The sequence below is a fragment of the Zonotrichia albicollis genome, chromosome 1 (genome assembly GCF_047830755.1).
Source record: "Zonotrichia albicollis isolate bZonAlb1 chromosome 1, bZonAlb1.hap1, whole genome shotgun sequence".
Classification (NCBI taxonomy): Eukaryota; Metazoa; Chordata; class Aves; order Passeriformes; family Passerellidae; genus Zonotrichia; species Zonotrichia albicollis.
This window is the reverse complement of record NC_133819.1, coordinates 66461377-66480502: the sequence shown is the minus strand read 5'-3', so window position 1 is coordinate 66480502 and position 19126 is coordinate 66461377. Positions and strand designations below refer to the sequence as shown.

The 19126-nt window shown below is 40.0% G+C and overlaps 1 protein-coding gene across 11 annotated transcripts in view; it reads left to right on the top strand.

Moving 5' to 3' along the window:
• The window catches only part of PHACTR1 (phosphatase and actin regulator 1), a 305309-nt gene that overhangs the window by 175396 nt on the left and 110787 nt on the right, over positions 1-19126 (top strand). For all 11 annotated transcript variants that reach the window (XM_005481734.4, XM_005481732.4, XM_074543492.1 and 8 more), the window contains one exon: positions 4263-4427. In XM_005481734.4, the coding sequence (XP_005481791.1) occupies positions 4263-4427 (165 nt within the window). The remainder of the gene's footprint in view (positions 1-4262; positions 4428-19126) is intronic.

Genomic DNA, 19126 nt, shown 5'->3' with positions numbered 1-19126 from the left:
TCATTAAAACCCCATGTCTTACTTTAGCCCTATATAAAGCCTATGTGAACTTCAGAATTATTAAGAACTACAGTAAAATATTGAGAGCTGCCTCACAGCCAAACAGCCCATGAAAAACTCTCAGGTTTAGTTTCCCCATTGCTAGCTCTGAAATGACAGCTTGGACAGAAGAAAGTGGGAGGGGAGTGCATCACCCTCTTGCCATAAGAGCAGTTCCCAGTATTTCTTTGTGTCTCAGAAAGATCTCTCATATCCTGGAAAAAAATCAGAACAAGTTCCCAAAAGCAGTGAGTATCAGCAGCACCTGTGACCCGTAAAGATCACATTTGTGGCACCAGTGTCAAGATGAGATCTCCACAGTGTGACTACAGGTACTAATGCACACTGCAGTTCCCTCTCCCAGTTCAGCAGACTGATCAGGCTGGGACTGCTAGGACTGCTTTCCTCTTTGAAGAAAAAAAAAAAATAGAAAAAGAGTGCAAGGTCTGGGTTACTTTCCATTCCTGCAAGTACCAGCTTTTTTGGGAACAGCAAAGGTGTGAAATCAGCCTACGGAGCCTGCTGTCAGCAGTGGGTGTCGCAGCCCACAGCCAGTCAATAGCTATTATGAGCCAAAAAGGCAGAGAAATCCAGCCAACTTGAGCAAAAGATGCAGCAGAGGAGAGCACAGAATTCTGGCATTTGCTTCTTGCGTCGTGGTCTGCTTTTATTCTTGCTGTATTAAAACTGTCATGGCTTTATGCTAATGTGGTTTATTCCTGGCCAGTGATTATTATGCTTTGAATTAGCAGTGCTCTTGAGAGCATTTCTCATGAAAAAAAATCATGTCCTTCTGAGAAATGCGAATGAGAAGGAAAAAGAGTGGTTACTTGCATTGGCTTGGAGCTGTGTGTGTGTTTGGAGAGGATGAAGGAGAAGGGACACTTTCATGACTGATGCCAGGCACTGCAGGACTCTGAGGCCACAGATTTGTGTGTAAGACAGTACTGAAATTCAAGGAAGAGCAGTCAAAATGTGGAAATGGTTTTGACACTGTGTTTGGCTTTCAGTGAACCCACCCTCTGGGTAAATTATTTTTTACTCCAGTGTTAGTTTTGCCTGACTGTAAATCCATACTCATTTACCCTGAGTGGGAAAAGCTTCCCTAGGGGCAGTGAGAGCGCAGCTGGTGTGAGACAGAGTTGTGTTGTGAAACGGGGAGTGTCTTTAAGGGGTGTTGGTTCTCCAGGAAATGGCCTCGGCAATACCAGTTAGGACCAGCTAGCAAAGAGAAGTTGTTGCAGCTCTGAGATTTCATAACAAAGGCACTTGCATAGCAGAGATCTTGGCTCAGTGATGGTGAAAAGGAGAGAGGGTGAGCAGCAAGAGGCATTTCAATGTTTCAGCTGTAGGTTTGTTAGCAGGAAGCCTAATTCAGCAGCAGCAGCAGTAGTGTCATTCCCAGTTTGCTCAGTGGGCCACTTCTGTGTCCCCTCAATAAGACACCAAAGACAATACCAGTCCATTGCTTTTAGCAGCATCTCTAAAAAATCACAGCAGTGGAGCACAGTGGGATCTTACTTGCTTGACCTAGAGGCATCTCAAAAATGGAGGAAGGGGAAAAGGAGTGGTCCCTTTGGATCTGCATATAGAGGGCAGTGGTCTGTACCCTGTGCTGGTCTTCAAGGCCCAGCAGGTGCCAGTGAAATTAGAAAGTGCAAGGAAATTTCTGATTTCCTCTTCTTTTTAGCCATATGGTTTATTCAGCATTACCAGGCAATTCCCAGCCTTGATACAGCATGTCCCAGCCCCTGTACAGGACAGAGCCTTGTAATGGGTTCTTTGGATAAGAAGGTACTTCTCCAGGCAGTCAGGCACAAAGAGCTGGAACAGAATGAAATGCTTTGGCTGGATTATCTTTTATTCCCTCTGTTTTAAATTGAAAGTAGATGTTCTCAGAAAGGTCTGTCTTTCTCTTTATTACCCCAAAGAATAGCAGTTTTTAACCATTTCCACTGAAATATCTGGGCTCAGCTATCTATCTATCTATATATCTATCTATCTTGCTGGCTAGCTTTTCCTTCCTTGGAAAATTACAGGCAGCTGTATCTGGCATTGATATTTTACAGGAAAAAGGATTGTGTTGCATATTAACATTAAAAACAAACAAAAGAACAATAACAAAACAACCAACCTTCTTGCAAAGACCTGAGGGACTCAAATAGTAGTTCAGTTGGAGTTCTGATAATGAAACCTCCTTTGTGTCAGAAATGCGTCTCTGGCTGTTCCCATGAAAACCAACCTAAATTTGGCTCACTTAAAGCCTTGAAAAAATTTCCATTGAGATACATAAGAATTTGCCAGCCAAAATCTCTGGTGATTCTGTCAGTGTGGAGTGGGTGTGCTCATCCCTTCAAAGCAATGTTCTTGCTGAGGTTCCTGAGCTCAAGCTCATGCCTGAGGTTAATATTTAAAATATGAGAGGTGAATAGAAGCACTGGGCTGTTGTCTTCAGGGCAGGAGAGGTGACAATCTGCATCCTGTCTTTATGCATCTGGACTGTGTGTGCAATCCTCTCAAATCAGTGTTAGTGGCAGTGTCACATTACAACACAAGTCTGGGAAATGGTATCCCTTAAAAAAAAAAAACAAAACCAAAAAAAAACCCACCCAACAACAACTTAAAAAATGAACAAACAAAAATAACATCAACAAACCACACAAAGCCCCTGCTGGTATGCTGACTGAACTATGCAGCTGTGGCACAGAGACAACCTCTCGTGCTACTGGTGTCTTCCCTCTGTTGGTGCTTTCTTTGTGGTCCTGGCTTTCCATTCTCTGTGCCTCTAATGCCAGAGATGTTATTTCCCAAAACTATCAGCATTAGTTTTGCCTTGCAAATGTGAGACAGGGGGACCATGCAATTTAAGTATGTCAAGGGACAGTCCCCAGACTTCTCTTGTTCTCATCAAGTAGGAAGGGTAATTTAAGTTCTTCAGGGTTTTTTTTTTCCAGTATTGAGACTATCATGGTGTACTACAGGGTAAAGGTAGCAGATAACTGAACTCTTAAAAACAGAAGCTCAGTGAAAACCTCTATCCTCTTCAAGGGAATTCAGCCCTAAGTGGGGACTGTATGAAAATCCAAAATTAAAAGTTTAAATGTTAAAAGCTAAGCATAAGAATTGGGGGACAGTGAGTGGGCAGAAAAATGGGACAAGACTTGGGCCCTGCACTATAAGAAAGACTCTGGGTACTAGAGAAAGGCTGATAAGACCTGGAGCAGGTCTTATCATGAGTATCTGAGGCAGGAGAGATTCTGAGGAGAAAAGGAGGCTCAGGGGACCTTATAGATCTCTAGAACTACCTAAAAGGAGGGTGTAGCCAGGTGGGGGTCAGCCTCTTCTCCCAGGTAACCAGTGGTAGGACTAGAGGAAATGGCCTCAAGTGACACCAGGGAGCTTTTAGATTGCATATTAGAACAATTTTTTATGGAAACAGTTGTAAAGCATTGGAACAGGGGGCCAGGGAAGTGGCAGTCACCATCTTTCAAAGATAGTGATGATGCAGTCACCATCCTTGGAAGAATTTAAAAGGTGTGTACATCTGACACTTGGGGATGTGGTTTAGGGGTGGACTTAGCAGTGCTGGGTTAACAGCTGGACCCCATATTAGAGGTCTTATTCATCCCAAGCAATTCTATGAGTCTATGATTTTCTTAGCACCCTCTAACACTTAACTAGGAAGTTCTAATGTAGCCCCTTTTTGTAACCCAAGCAATTTTAATGGACACCAAATGGTACCAAAGGGTCATTATTTATGAGGGTCCTTGCTCTTAATAAATATTAGTAAAACAAAATGTTTCTTTCCATTGCAATTAAAAAAAAAAAAAAAACAAAACAAAACTCTGTAATATTTCTTTTAAATTATATTGAATCTTTTTTTTTGGCTTTCTCTTTTCCATTCTCTGTCACACTTCCCCAGGAATGGCTGATGGCTGAACTGCCAGCTGTCTAGAGCAATGTAGAACAATTTGTTAAAAGCCATAACTTCTATAACATAATAATTTTCTGTTGAATCTTGTTGTTACTATTGTTCTTTACAGTAGATTAACAATTTCACTAAAAGAAAAGAAAATAATGTTAAATTTTTTTTCCCTTTGCTATCCTTCTCCATGTCCATGAAAAATTTTTGCCATCTGTGTGGTTTTCTGATCATTTATTAAGGCATTTATTTCACTTCCCACCTTCGTTGTGTTTTTCTCTTTTTCTTGCTGAAATTACAGCTGAAGAGGTGGAAAGACTGGCTGCAATGCGTTCAGATTCTCTAGTACCTGGGACTCACACGCCTCCAATCAGAAGAAGGAGCAAATTTGCCACTCTCGGGAGAATTTTTAAGCCATGGAAATGGAGGAAGAAGAAGAGTGAAAAATTTAAGCACACTTCAGCAGGTAACAGTGGCATTGGGGTCGGTTTATTAATCTGGAACTTTTTGCTCATCAAGGCTGAAAATTTGTAATACAGCCTCAATTTGCATGTATTTCAACTGTTGAAGCTTGGCTTGGAGAGATTCATCAGATTCTAAGAGAAGATCTTTAACTTTGTTACAAACTTTTTCTTTAAAAGCCCTAAAGTGACACATTGGGTGCACTGCAATTAAATCAGCAGCTCACCAAATCTTTATTTTCAGGTTCTGCTACTAGATCTAGAGCCTAACTCAGAAGAAATCTTTGAATATTGATTCCAAAGATTATGAATAAAGGAAAAGGCAGTATGAAAAGATAATGCTAGAGGTCGATTTAGCCACATTTAAGCTCCTGTGAGTGCTAATAAAGAAGTGAGAAGAAAAGGAGTGACAGGGTAAAGTTGACATTGTGTTGAGTAACTTGCATAACCAGAAATTATTCATTCCATTGGGCAGGAATGATGTGTCCCTGTTTTTTTGAGAAAACCAAATCTCAGTTCCTGCCACACCCCTCCTTTTGCCATTGCTTTCTTGCACTTCTAGTCCAAGACCCATTTTTATTAAAAAAAAAAAAAAAGGGAAACTGAAAAAATGTGGATTTGTAATGCAAATTGGTCAGAGCAAGAATCCCAGATGCAGGCATTGATCCATGTGATGAAAGTTCTGCAATGTATTTAGAAGGTTTATTTTCTTTGTTCTTTCATGATGGCCAATAATTGCTACGTTTGGTTCTGCAAGTCTTTAGCCTGGATTATCTGTGAGAAAACATGGAGTTTCTCCAGATTTCTTATTGTTTTCTCTACAACTAGAAAGAAAGCAGTGAGTATCTTGCTCCTTCAAGTGTCAGAAGAGGCTTGAGCTACAATAAGTTGCTTTTCTATCCTGTGCATTCCACGGTTGAAGGTTTCAGGCACTACTTGGGTGTACCTGTGGCACCCCAAATCCTGTACTCCTGAAAGTGGCCCACAATGGGGTGAGACATCTCATTTAGCTAAGTGTGAATTTTTGAATGAGTTTAAATGCAGAATAAGTATTTTCAGGGTTTGTACCTGAATAAGTTCTTTACTGTGTGCTGTTTAGGCTGCTTTCTGATTTATCAGCCAAAAACTAATGAACTGGAATGGATGGCTATATCACTCTGAGTGATGATCATATTTTTTGACTTGACAGCTAGAAGCTATTGTCACCAAAAATGACATCTTTCTGCAAAAAAAAGAACTTGTCTTTCTTATTCTGCATCAGTCATAACCATAGTGTAGTGTAGTAGAATTTCCATGAAAACCATGTAGCTCTTAGGGATATGTGGACACTGTGGTGACCACTGCTTTGAATCTAGTTTGAGCATACTGCCTTGGTTGGTTACAACTAGGAGAATAACCATGGCTTTTCAGGAGGTACCATGGGTTGCCAAAGCTTGCCTACTGTTGAGTTTTATGGTTTCTGCAGCTCCAGCTGATGAGGCTGAGCTGCATGCTGCTGTGTTTAGGCTGACTGGTTTGAAGCTGGATGGAATATGGCTCCGTAGTCCACTCTGGGCATTACAAGAAGTATTGCTAAGATTTGCCCCATTACCAAAATATTTGGAAAGTACACAGTGATTAGAACCAGACTGAACACATGTATTTTCTCTTCTCAGAGGAATAGGAAGTTTTACCAGACATGCCAGCGTATCTTCTCCCCTAGTAAGAGTGAGTTCAGTGTCTGCAAAAACAATTTAAGAGCTGGGTCTCCAGAACATTTGTCAGTCACAGTACTGGGTTTGATCTCAGTTGAATCCAGAACCTTTCTCCTTTTTTTTATAGAAAAATTTTTATTTCTAGTAAGTTAACAGTATCCTGCAGCTGCTCTGCAAAATTGGTATTCCGGTCAGCTTCCCTGCTACTAACTGCAGCAAAATTGATGAGGATGTCAAATTTGCTGAGCACCCTGTGGAAGACAGGGATAGAGATTTGCTTCTGGACTGTGCGAGAGCTGGGACCTCACAGTTTCCATCATCCCCATCCCAGGGGAACAGAAATCCACCAGCACCCTACAAGACCCCTGCAGCAATTAGAAGCATTGGTTGAACCTTGGATGTGTAGTACAAAAGATTTGACACATGGAAAACTAGCATTTTTCTGCCAGCATTTGCATGACCTCTTGTCTAGTACCTCTGATCTCACTGAGAAAATATATTTAATCTTTATAATGAATCAAAGGACAAGCTTGTGAGATGGCATAATGAGAGCCAGCATGAAGCTTCATAATACAGGCTTATTTTCTTCTAGTGCACTGATAAATGTGACACTTGGAAAAAAAGCATTCCCATTAGTGTCCTACAGGCACGCACCCAAGCTTTCCCACCTGCATAGAACATCAGTAATTATCAAAAAATAGATACTAATACAATATTTTATTACGTCCTTATTTGCTGCAACAATGGATTCAATTATTTTTAATGTCAAAAGTGGTAAGGGTCAAAACACATGGCCTAATCTGATGAAATTTCCTCTGAACTTAATGGGAGATTCTTCTCTGGGAGAGGACAGAAGGAAAGAGAGAGCTGATATGTAAGGTTGAAAGGTTGCCTTTTTCTTGGTATTTCCAAGTGCTACCATTTTGTATCCATATCTTTATCAGACTGAAAGCTCTGCTTAGTTATTCAGAGATGAATGTTTTTAAATTCAATTCAACAGTCAAAGAGCAAAAAAACCTTTTAGGTGATAGGAAAAGTTATTTTCTGACACCTAGTAACTGCATGAGGTGAGACAGTATACAATTTGATTGATGGAGGACCTCAGTGTTAGGCTTACTATACATGATGCCTCTCAGCACATCAATACTCAAATTGTGGTATTTGAGCATAAGTCCCCCATCCTCTGTCTTTGTTATTGTATTGTCACTGACAAGCAGAGGGTCAAAAGGATGTTCATGTTTTGTAGAATTATGTATTTATAGAGTACGTTGGTTTTGGTATTTGTGTAGTGACATTGCAGAAGGGTCCAAAGTCTGACATTGCCTTGGTGCTGACTTGGAAACAGAGGTCAGAGTCATGGGTTTGATGCAGGCATCTCATGCCTTTGCCTCGCAGCTGGTCTCTGTGAGATCATCATTAGGTATTTCGTAAAACAGCCAGAGCAGGTAGAGAAGATCACGGGTAGGGTGATCTGTGTGCAGATGGGAAGCACCAGATGAGCCACCGGGTTTGATCTGAGTGACCTCTTCTGCTGGAAGGTGGTGTGTTAAAGAGGTATGTAAGGAATGTGCACTGTGAATGAAAGATAGGCTTTGTCTAGGCATAATCTCAGAAAACAGGGAGGTAACACTCTATGAGGGACACCAGTGTACCACAGCAGGAACAGAAACAAGTTAATTCTCACAGTATTGTATTCATAGGGAAGCCCCAATGAAGATAGGAATAATGCATCTGACTCCATGTTCTCAGAAGGCTAATTTATTACTTTATAGTACTATATTATATTAAAGATTACTATACCATGCTAAACTGAAGAATTCAGAAAAGATACCTAATGAATGCTAAAAAGATAATAATGAAAACTCAACTCTTTACAGAGTTCCAACACAGCTTGGCCTTGGTTGGCCAATGAGTCAAAGCAAGCCACACCAGAATCTAATCAGGCAATCAACTTTGGGTAAACAATCTCCAAACACATTCTACATGAGCAAAACACAGGAGAAGCAAATGAGATAAGAATTGTTTTCCTTTTCTCTGAGGCTTCTCAGCTTCCCAGGAGAAAAACCCTGGGTGAAGGAATTTTGTCAGAGAATGTGAATGCCACATCACAGAAATTCTCCTCTTGGACAGAAGTGAAGTTCCCACCAGCATGATGTGGTTTTCAGTGTCAGGTCTGCAAATCATTTTATCACAGAACATCTATTTTAAGTTCCTTGATGGGTGATGAGACCCCCGCAGTACAGCATAAACTCTCTGGACACTGAAATTCCATATACAGGGACTTAAACAAAGAAACTAAATTCTGCCACATTGTTCTTCATGCTATAGTCAGAGATATGCTGTATGTTTTTAAAGTTAGCAAAGATTTTTACATGAAGTGTGGAAACCTTTATTTCCATGCAGGGCCAAGGCCCCCTCAACAAAAATGTGAGGTATTATAAAGCTGTGAAGAACGGGCAAATTTCTAAATGGCAAGATTCTTTCTGTTAAGAGCATGGTTTCTTACAGCTGACAAGGAGCAGTCTCATGGCAGAACAAGCCAGGAAGAAACATCATTTTCTATACTCAAGCACATTTCCTTGGCTGGATGCAGCTGGGATGGCTCTAGAAGACTGGTCAAGATTTTAAAAGCCAAATGGGGCTCTCTGAGAATCAGCAAAGCAGATAGCAAGAGACCAAGCTGATTGTCTTCTCTGCTAGACCTTTGTAATTTTTTTTAATACCTTGATCATCTGCTCGCCTTGCTGTGAACTTGAAAAATATTCCTGGGTGTGTTGCTGTTTTATTGCAGTGCTGTACACATGCTGAAATGTCATTTCCTGGAGATGTTTTGGAGAAGGAACTGCTTCTGAAAGAAAGAAGCTTGAGGGGAAATAGATTCTGCAGTTACTTGAAATATTATTGAAGGTTTTTTATCGCTACTTTCGTCAAAAGCCAACTGTTTGCAACCTTTCAGAAAAAGAGTGTTTCAGCTGCTTGGAGAATTTTGAGTAGAGAAAAATGTCTTGTTTTGTCATTTCCCATTTCTGGTGACCTTCATTTTAAAGAATTGGTGCATCTGTCTTCCGCCATCCTTGCTTCCTGAATCGCAGTGCTCAGGCAAAATGGAGAAGGAAGCACGTAACTTGTACTTGAAGGACACTAGTTGGAATGACAAGAGAAAAGCAGGAAAGGAAATATTTTTAACTCAGCCTTTCCTCCTAGGTACATTGAAAGCTCCTTTTATTTGTCTCCCAGTTTCCCTTCCTAGAAATACTTGCAATCCTCCTCCACGGGGCAGTAATCACATACCAGTCCTCTGGTGCCACAGTTCCCATCCCAAAAACCCTGATCCTGTTTCATTTAAGGCTTCATTGGCTTAGGTTACATTGTAGAGATTGGTGTTCAAGAGCCTGTCTCAAGGTGTAGGACTACGGAGTTGGAAAGGATGAAGACCGGGGCTGAATCAGACCAGAATATCAAAAGAGCCAAAATGCAAACCATTGTGAGCCAAGTATCATCAGCTGGTATGGGGAAAAAGGACATTGAGGGCAGGTCTCTGGATTGATCTGTTGCCTAAGGGCCTTAAGACTCTTTTAATAGTTATCTGTACAGAGGATGACAATCTTCTCTTGCTAGCAGTTACTCTGTTAAGTAGGAATAGAGGAGGTCTGCACTCTCCATCTAAAGATTTAAGCCAAATTGTGTAGACAATGCCACAAAAGGGAGCATGTGGATTTTTTCAGTTTACTTTTTGGGGAGGGGGTAACATGCTCTTCCATTTGCTTTCACTCTCACTCAAGCCATTTAAAGATATTAAGTGAGCCTCTACAAAGCTGACTCATTCAAACTTTAGCTGCCTCACTCCCAAAATCTGCTTTAAAACAGATAATAATTTTGTGCCTGAATCTTTTTTTTTTTTTTTTTTACTTGTTAATCCTTGGTGCTTTGGTTTTTCCAACCAGATTTTTTTTTAAAAGATACTCTATTAAAAAATAATAAGTCAGTGTGTTTATGTAAGTTAAGTCTCCAGTCAGCAGGGGAGATTGCTTAAATTGGCAACACTTATGGGCAAGGATTTTTCAGTGTTTCTGATAAATAACAAGAAAAAAAACAAAATGTGATAAAGCTGTTCAATTAAAGAAACTGTTATTCAAAAACCATGCCCAGATCATTTGATTCCTACTGCTGATTATTTCTAACTACAACAGGTAAATATTTTAAACTTTTCTTTCCAGAATATTCCAGATGGGAGACATTCAATTATATGTTGCCAGTGCTTCTCTTAAACCTTCTGCTTTGCCAGTAATTGCCTCTTGTGTTTTTTCATATAAAACCCTTAGGGTATTAAACTGGTCATGCAATTTAGGTAAGACCTTTGCCTGGGGAAAGGAAGGAGAAGCACAGGCTGCAGCCATGCCTGCCCCAGCCCTGCCTGTACTTCTAGGGTGGTGCACTGTGGGGTGAGAGACTCAGTGTGGTTTTCCCAAGTGCCAGGTTATTGACATCTATCTGCAGAGGTTCTGTTTTCGTTGAAAAGAGTGGTTTTGTTTGGATTGTTGTCTAACAAGGATAACTGTTTTATAGCACTTTATGGTCCCATTCTGTTCTTCTGAATTTTATTTAATATCTGCTGTGATCCCATGTGAAAAGTATAAATATTTCATTTAAAATTCCTCTTATACTTTCAAGCCAGACTGTCTCTAGGTTTAGATATGGAGAACAGAAGTAATTATGTTTTTATCTTCCCTGATGCTCATATTCTGATGACTTGGAAATATAATTCAGAATTCTGAATCAGTGCTCAGAGAGAGAGCACAGTGTCCCCTCCAGGCTAGCTGAGTCTAAAGCCACCCTGAAGCCTGAAATACCTCAGAACCCTTCCTGTTCTCCTCCATGACAAATATTTTTGTGTAAAACCCCTAGGGGCCCTTTTGAAGTGAAACAGCGAGCAGGTGATAGAGATGCTGGTCCAAGCCAGGTATTTTTGCTGTGCTGGTGCAGCTCATAGAGCATTAAGGCATTGCTAAAAATCACTGATCATTTCCAAGATTTTGGGAGAAGAGACAAAAATGGCACTTTTATAAAACTAAGTCCAAACTTGCAAAAAAAGGACCTCTGGTTTTATTAAAAACCAGCAGTACAACTGCTTTTCAGAGTTAGAAAGGGCTGCTATGTTCACCATGTTGTGATTATTTGAGGTAAGCACAAGCTGTCATTGTCTGAAGAAAAGCAGCATTTTGCAGGAACTTGGGCAGTTCCTGAATGCACCTTGAATGAAATAAATATTTTTGCATTAAGAAAAATAAAAAAAATAAGATCATTATATTTCAGTGTTTTCTAGATTAATCTTAGAAGAGTTTTTATGCAAATTTACATTTCTGTTTGAAATTGGAACTAGATATTATTTAGTATAGTCAAAAACCTGAATTTCAAATATAAAATGGTTTCCTCGTAGACAGAAAACCATTTGTATCTTAGGTCTGTTGAAGTATTACACTGCTTGCATTCAAGGACTGAATAAAAATTAAAATCCATACACAGTTCTATTTTTTGCATTGATCCAAAACTACACATTTGATGTATTCTGAATTTTGAAAGTGAAAAAAAAAATTCTAGGATTGCATTTAACGTCTTTTTGTATGCACTGACATTTCCTTAATGTCTTTTAAGAAATTGGCAGAAAAATGTACCAGAATTCATGCAAAACTGTAGACAGCTTTTTAAAAATTTCATCTTTTGCCATTCCACAGAGGGAGCAAAACTATCTTGTGTATCTGTTTACTGCTGTGGAACCAAAGATTCACAGAGATTTTTAAAGCCAGTGGTCATTTTAAGCCTCACAATTAGATAAACAGCCCAAAGCTAGGGTGGCAGAAGAAACTTAATAGCAAGGGAAAGTGATGGCTGATGTTTGTCTCTATTGCTGATATTCTAAATTGTCAGCGTTTTCAGATTTGTCATTTTAAGGAGATTAAAAGAATGGAAATGCATTCGGAAGTTGCAGATCTGATTTGTACAAGGAAGGCAGTGAAAGCAGTTGTCTATTTTTATACTTGAATTGCCAACTGGAAGCTCCTAGTTCAAAAATGGAGGAAACAATCACTCCCCCGGGAGCATGTATTCCACTACAGAGCAGTATCACTCTGTCTTCCTGAGATGTGCTGCAGAACATTTCCAGGGTTTAAGAAGTGGGCTGTGCTTAGCTGGGCTGAAAAATGCATTTAGGGATTGTTCTACCCCCGTGCCAGCTGTAATGGAATGTGTGAAACGAGGCCTCTAAATGTGTCCCGTCTTACAGGAAAGAGATGTTTAATGAGGCTGTTTGGTTTTTATGCTAATTACAATTCCAGCTGCTGCGTGAAGATTATATGAGGCCACCCAAACTGTAACGCTGCGACATAATTCTACAACTGTGCATTCATGTTAAAATAATATAATACAATTAATCCATTAGAAAAAGTACAAATTGTGATGATTGAAATAAATGCTGTTCATAACATAAGCTTCTTCATGGCATATGGATTAGAGAACAATGTCCATTGGAAATGTTTTAAATGTTTTAGCAACAAATCAGTAATAATGGAATATCTGACTGTGGGGAGAGAGAATACGTGTTTGGAATAAGCTCATTCTTCTGTGAAAAGTTGTTGTACATCCTCAGCTTCCATTACTATGACTCATGAATGGAGGGTCTTCATCAGACTGTGTCCTTACAGGTTATTTTAGAATTATTTCATTTAACAACAAAATGAAGATGCATTTTATGTTTAGAATGTATGTGGAAGCATGGATATTAATTAGCATTTCTCAGACCGCTGGCTTTTGTTCTTTGGTTTTCACTGCCTTTATAAAAGCACAGGAAAAAATCACAACATTTCACAGTGACATGAGGCCATGAGGAAATTTGTCTTCACAATGGTGCTTTCACTGAGAAGTGCTGTTAAGGAATCTTTATTCCTAGAATGCTGTTTTGCTCTCTCTCGGTGTTTCCCGCAGGGGGGAAATGAAGCAGGAATCCCCGAGGCCAGCACGGCAGAACCTCGAGCGAGTCCTGCTGTGCCGTGTGACCCGTGTTGTGACTGGGAAATGGTTTGGTTTGGTCATGTGAGCATGCAGCCCAGTGGGTCTAATCTGATGGGACTTTTTAATCACGGTGGTTGCCCTTTATTTCCATGTCCATGAGCTGCATTAAAGGCACATACAGTTAGATGTATAGGGTATTGGCAGCAGAGATGAGAATTCCAGGTCCACAGGGATCTGAAATATGGATGGCATTCACCCAGACAAAACCATTAACTTCATGAGCTCTTTCCAGGGATGCTGGGGCTAGTATGTTGAGGAATAATAAATAGTTGCTAGAAAGAGAAACTGAATTGCCCTATATACAGAGGTTTAATAGGAAAACACATTATGAATTGGAAATCAAAGATAGCTTGATGAGGAACAGTTTCATAGAAACCTTGGTCTAAGTCTTTTTTATTCTAGGGCTTGTTTATACATTGTAACTTGAATTATTTAAACCATAAATATGAAACAGATTAGTTATAACATCATAAACCCTTGGGTGGATGTTTATGCAGTTCATAAACTCATTCATTTTATTTTAATTCATTAAGGCAAATTTAGTTCTGAATTAAAGTGTCCACATAAGTGTTTAATGTGGCACTGGTGATCCTCCTTGAATCTCCAATTCAGATTGCTCTTCCTGAGCACCCATGTAAGCAATCACAGGAACTAATGTGCAGGAAAGAGTCGATCAGACAACCTGAGGTGTCACAAGAGATGGGTCCTAGAGGCTCTGTTTGTGAAAGCTGCCCATGGCTACTGGACTGCCTGAGGGACTGGGCAAAGGAAGTCCGAGGTGGTGATTAGAACGTTTAATGAAGAGAGAAAGCTGTTGTGTTCTCTTCCAAATTCTGCTGCTAACCCATCCCAGTCTTGTTGCAAACAACACCTGTAATATTGGACTTCTAAGTATTGCAGGACTTGACTGCAGTTTGACCAGGTCTCTTTTTTTTGGGGCAGTCTGTCCATATGTAGGGTTTCTTCCGACCTGCAGCTCTCAAAGTCAAGTAATTCAGAGGGACTTTGGGATTACAGTAATAAAAAGGATTTCTAAAATGTAGGAGAAAATCTTGGAAACCAAGAGCATGGGGGAGACGTACTCATTCCTTTTAGAAGTTAAACTCCCTATTTGGAGAAACATACAGATTTTGTGAATACTAAAAATTTGCTTTATTGATACACTTTCAGATGAATGTTTCAGTTCCACAGGATGATGTCTGTATAAAGCAGTAGTTAAAAATAAGATTTAATTTGATTACTATTTGTTTGTGTAGGCTGAAGACATAATACTATCTGTTGTTAACTGCATCTGAATTGCTTATTATCTACAGGATATTCCACACTTTGAGATAAAAGTAGTGGTAGAATAGATCCATGATGCTGAACATGACTCTCTATTCCTTTTGTTCTTACTGGAGTAGCAGGTATATGTTTCTAGGTTGAAAAATGGAGTTTCTCAGTCTCTTATTTTGCAGATGAGTATGTGTATATGCATTTTTGAAGGACAGGTTCCTCTTTAAAAGGTTTTAATTTGGTAATTAACAGTATTGGTCCTTTATATCCTCAGAGTTCTATTTACATCTCTTCAAGGTAATCTGGCAATCCGAAACAATTCTCTTTATCAAAACAGGCAGTAAAAATCATCCTTTTGCTGTGGTGAACCACACTTTTTAAATTTACCCAACAACATTGTTTGCCTATTCTAAAAGAAAAGTTACAGGGAGTTTGACTGCCACTAGGTACCACTTGAATCTGAAAACATCAATTGCTCATTTCCCTGTGTCTTGCAGGAAACTCTTGGTCCTCATGTGCTCTTCATTTAATCCTTAGTTAAAAGTAGTGTGGGGCTGACAGCTGAACATGCACAGATAAGCAGTCGTCTGAGGAAGGACCAAAGAAGGTCCAGATATGCTTCTACCTGAAGGCAGTGCATATATTTATGCTGAAAATGGTTGGCAATGAGTCTGATTTTCTTCCTGCTGAAGCTGATGAATTCTGTTGCTGTCCTCACTGAGCACAGGGCGCCTGGCAGGCAGTTCCTGAATACCAAAAGCCTTTGTTCATATGGACTGGCCAGGAAGGCTTCTGCCAGCTGCACAATCACCTTTCTGAGGTGCTCTGTTCCCAAAGGAACACTGTGGGACTTGGTGGGTGCTCAGATCTTTGCAGTAATAAACAATATCTGTGGGCAGAATGTTTCCAGGGTATGCACATATATTTAGAAACCTTGCAACCTTTTATAGTTAAGTTCTGCCTCAAGACCATTTGAAGCCGTGAATTTCTATCACTATCATCAAGAATCAATACTGCATTTACACTTCTGTACTGGCACTTGCATTTTCAGAACTGTACATGTACATCTAATGGCCTGTGTGCTTTATGGACCTGATCAAAAGCCCCATAAAAATGATCATTTGATTCTCTCTGGTTTTTGTGGGCATAGAATCAAGTATGTATTAAGTAGTCATAGTAGCATTCCTCCCAGTTTCTCATCTAATAAGAAAATATGCTACAGATAGATAAAACATCCATTTAAAAAAATTATGTAGTTGACTGTGAGTGAAATATTAGATGACATTTGAGCTACAGTTTGCATACCTGAGTGGTAGTGTTTTTTCTCACCAGCTAGTAGCTTCCTGTACACCATCCCAATCCTCAATCTGAAGGATTCTAGTTTATAGTTGTGAAAAAAAATCCACCTCAGTAATTCCATGAAAAACAGAACTTTTGAAGCACAATTTTATATGGGTTGCTCCTTCCTGAATCTTTTGCCGTCTGATCACAAGCCTAGGAATGGAAATTTGGGTCAAGTTTCCCTAACCAGCCTTTCAGAATTTTAGAAACACTACAAATTTATGATCTTTTGTCCTGACCAAAGTAAGCCAAAATTGGAAAGAGGTAGTGGAATTGTAGTGGAATTACCAATGAAGGCATATAAAGACAAGGAAGCCACTGCTGCTGCTAAAAATATGCAGGAAGGGATGGGAGAAAACAAGGCATTGGCTGGGTGCTATAGAAAAGGATGTTTTGGCTCTTCTTGTTTTAGGCTGGCCAATGAGTTTAGAAGAGTGGCAGCACATACGGCATCCTTTTACAACCTCAGTATTAATTTCAAAATATCTGCAATATCTTTCATCAAATGTACTCTGTAAGGAAGATAAGCACCAGAATAAGAAGCTTCTGTGAAATTGTTTATAGAAATTATTTTGGATTTTATGCTAAGTGAAGAATCCTTGTGTGTCTTCATGCTTCTGTTTGCTTTGGAAAGAGCCAGGGTGTGAAGGTATTTGCAGGGTTTTGATCAGACCCCTGGGAGAGATCAGGAGGTTACTCTGCAGGCAGACAAATGCAGAACTGTCATGGGAAGATTATTACAGAAAATCCATGTGTATTGGTTTATAAATTAAAAAAATCAAATCAGCAACAGCTGCTCTTAATTAGTGATGGATCTGAACTGACCACACAGTCAGCCAGGCATCCATTGTTGATCTCCATAACAGAACTCTCATGCTGGCAGCAGCGATGCAGGAGCCCTGGCACATGTACTTCTCCCTGCTAGCAACCGAGTCCATGCCCTATCTTTTATTTAGATGTGATGTTTACGCCCCAGAAAACTTCCAGTTTGGAATGGCTACCTCTAAATATTGATGTTGGTTTTTTGCATCTGAATCTGCAAAGGCATTGTGCTGAAACGAGAGGCCAGTGACGCTGTGGTATTTCTGGCATTAATGTGCAGACAACATTCCTGCAGGCTAAAATGCACCGCAAGAAGCTGACAAAACCAATCAAAATCCCCCCATTTGTTAGTCTAGCAGATTAGTCCATTTTCTGATTTCACTGCAAGGATTGTGAGACTGGCTTAACTCAGCTGCCCTCATTTGAGTGACTGCACTTAGATCAAGCCAAGTCTCAGCTGTGTCATTCATACTCTTACACCTTCTGAATGCAGGCAGCTGAGGCTTGAACTGGGGCAACTGAATTAACAAAATTAATGCCAATTCACATTTTGGTCGGGGCATTATTTGTAGTATTCTTTGATCTGTTGAGAAGGCAGTACCTGAGCTGCTCTTGTAGAAGGCCATTGGTGAGCCCATGTGCTGACACCTGAACATTGGTTTCCAGAGGCCTGGAGCCCCTGTTGCTAGTGAAGACATAACTGTTTCACAATTTAGTTGTCTTCTGGCACTGGTTCATTTATTGAATTGAGCTGGCTGTGAGCTCTTCAGCATAGTCATGACATCTTTCTCCTATTGTCCTTATCAGCAAAATGACCACTGAGAGAAAGAACTTGTATTTGACGAGGGTCTTCAGAATTCATCTGTGGAATTATGTGCCCTGAGGAAGAGTGGCTTTTACCTGTGATATCTGTTGTCTTGGCAACATTGTTTTATCCAGGAAATACAGTGTATATTGGCGTAACCTTCTTGCCCCATGCTGCAAAATGATTTATATTGGTCTTGTTTTCTTTCCTGCATCCCTAGAAGGAAAGGCTATAAAAGTGAACATTGCAAATACACAGGATAGAAAAGCCACAGGGGAAGAGAGCTGAGACGCTCCCCTTCTGTGCTAATTGAAAGTAGGCCAAATCATAGTTCACTGCACAGATAAATGAGAGAAACAGAAGAGGGGCTTTGAGGATTGCATTATCTAATAAACCCAGCAGTATCTCCAGAAAAGCAGAGCTCTCTCTTAGCCTCTGTCAGAGCAAACATGGTACCAGTATGCATATTGTGAATAAATTGATGTGTGTCTATGGTCTGAAACTCCCTGTAGGTTAAGGTGAGTAAAGCAATAGCTTTTTCAAGCATATGTGACAAGGTACGGGCTAAGCAAAGTACTTGTGCTGCTAGTCTAATGGTGCCTCTTGTGCTGCAGAGAAGCTGGATAAAAAGAGGGCTAATATTCAGGAGTCCTAGATCCATATCATAGTTGGTTTGCAGCTGGTAGAGCAGAGTCTCCCTATTCATCTAACACCTGCTATTTCTGTAAAACCTTTATGTATATATGCTTATGTCCTACTTTCTTCTCTTGGAATCTATACACATGTTCGAGCTCACTACATTGCCTGCCTGCAGCAGATGATATAGGCCATCCTTTTATCTGTTAAACTTGGTTGTAAAATCTCATCACCTTCAGTGACAACAGGCCTGACCCTCTGTAAAAATGTAGTGAAGGTTTTCTGCAGGAAGCTTTTTGCTGTGTATCTAAGGCACTCCAAATAGTGAGAACACTATTTTAAGTAATGCTCTCAAGGAAAGAATAGCACAAAAAATGCACACACATTTATTAGAGGAGATAACTGCGGAACAAAATTATGTTGATGAATAACAAATAGGAGATTGTTTACAAAATACTGATTTCTGGCTCATTGTTTACTTAATTTTTCCTGTTTCATTTTGCTTGAATAATGTAAATGCATTGGTCCCATTAGTCTCCAGGAGATCTTTAGGCATTTTCAGTTGCTCATGAGAATGTTTCCCAAAGCCTTTTGAAGTGGGACTACCTCTGTGTAGGAAAAGACTCTCAAAAGCCACCTTCTCATCCTGTTCCTGACTCCTTGGCATCCCCTTGGTAGTCAAACCAACTGCTTATGTGGGAAAGTAATATGAGGAAACCACTGAGGCAGTTTTAGCTGTCTCTTAATGAAATGTACCAGCTGGAAATCAGGAGAAGCATGATCATCATGGGACCAATCAGCCCTCTGTGGAGAAGCGGGAAGTGCTGTGTAAACTACAATCAGTATGTCTGTGATGAGAGCAGTGTTGTACTGAGTGGGTAGCTGATATTATGGTGAAATACTTAAGTTCAAACACCACTTTAATTAAATTTCACTCAGTATTAGGCTAGGAAATTGATACAATTTTAAAAAATTGGAATCAGCCCTGAGCAAACATGAGCACACTGACCTGTCTCTTCTTGCCAAATGCCTGCAATCATTTTTGTGCCACAGGATATCCTCTGCA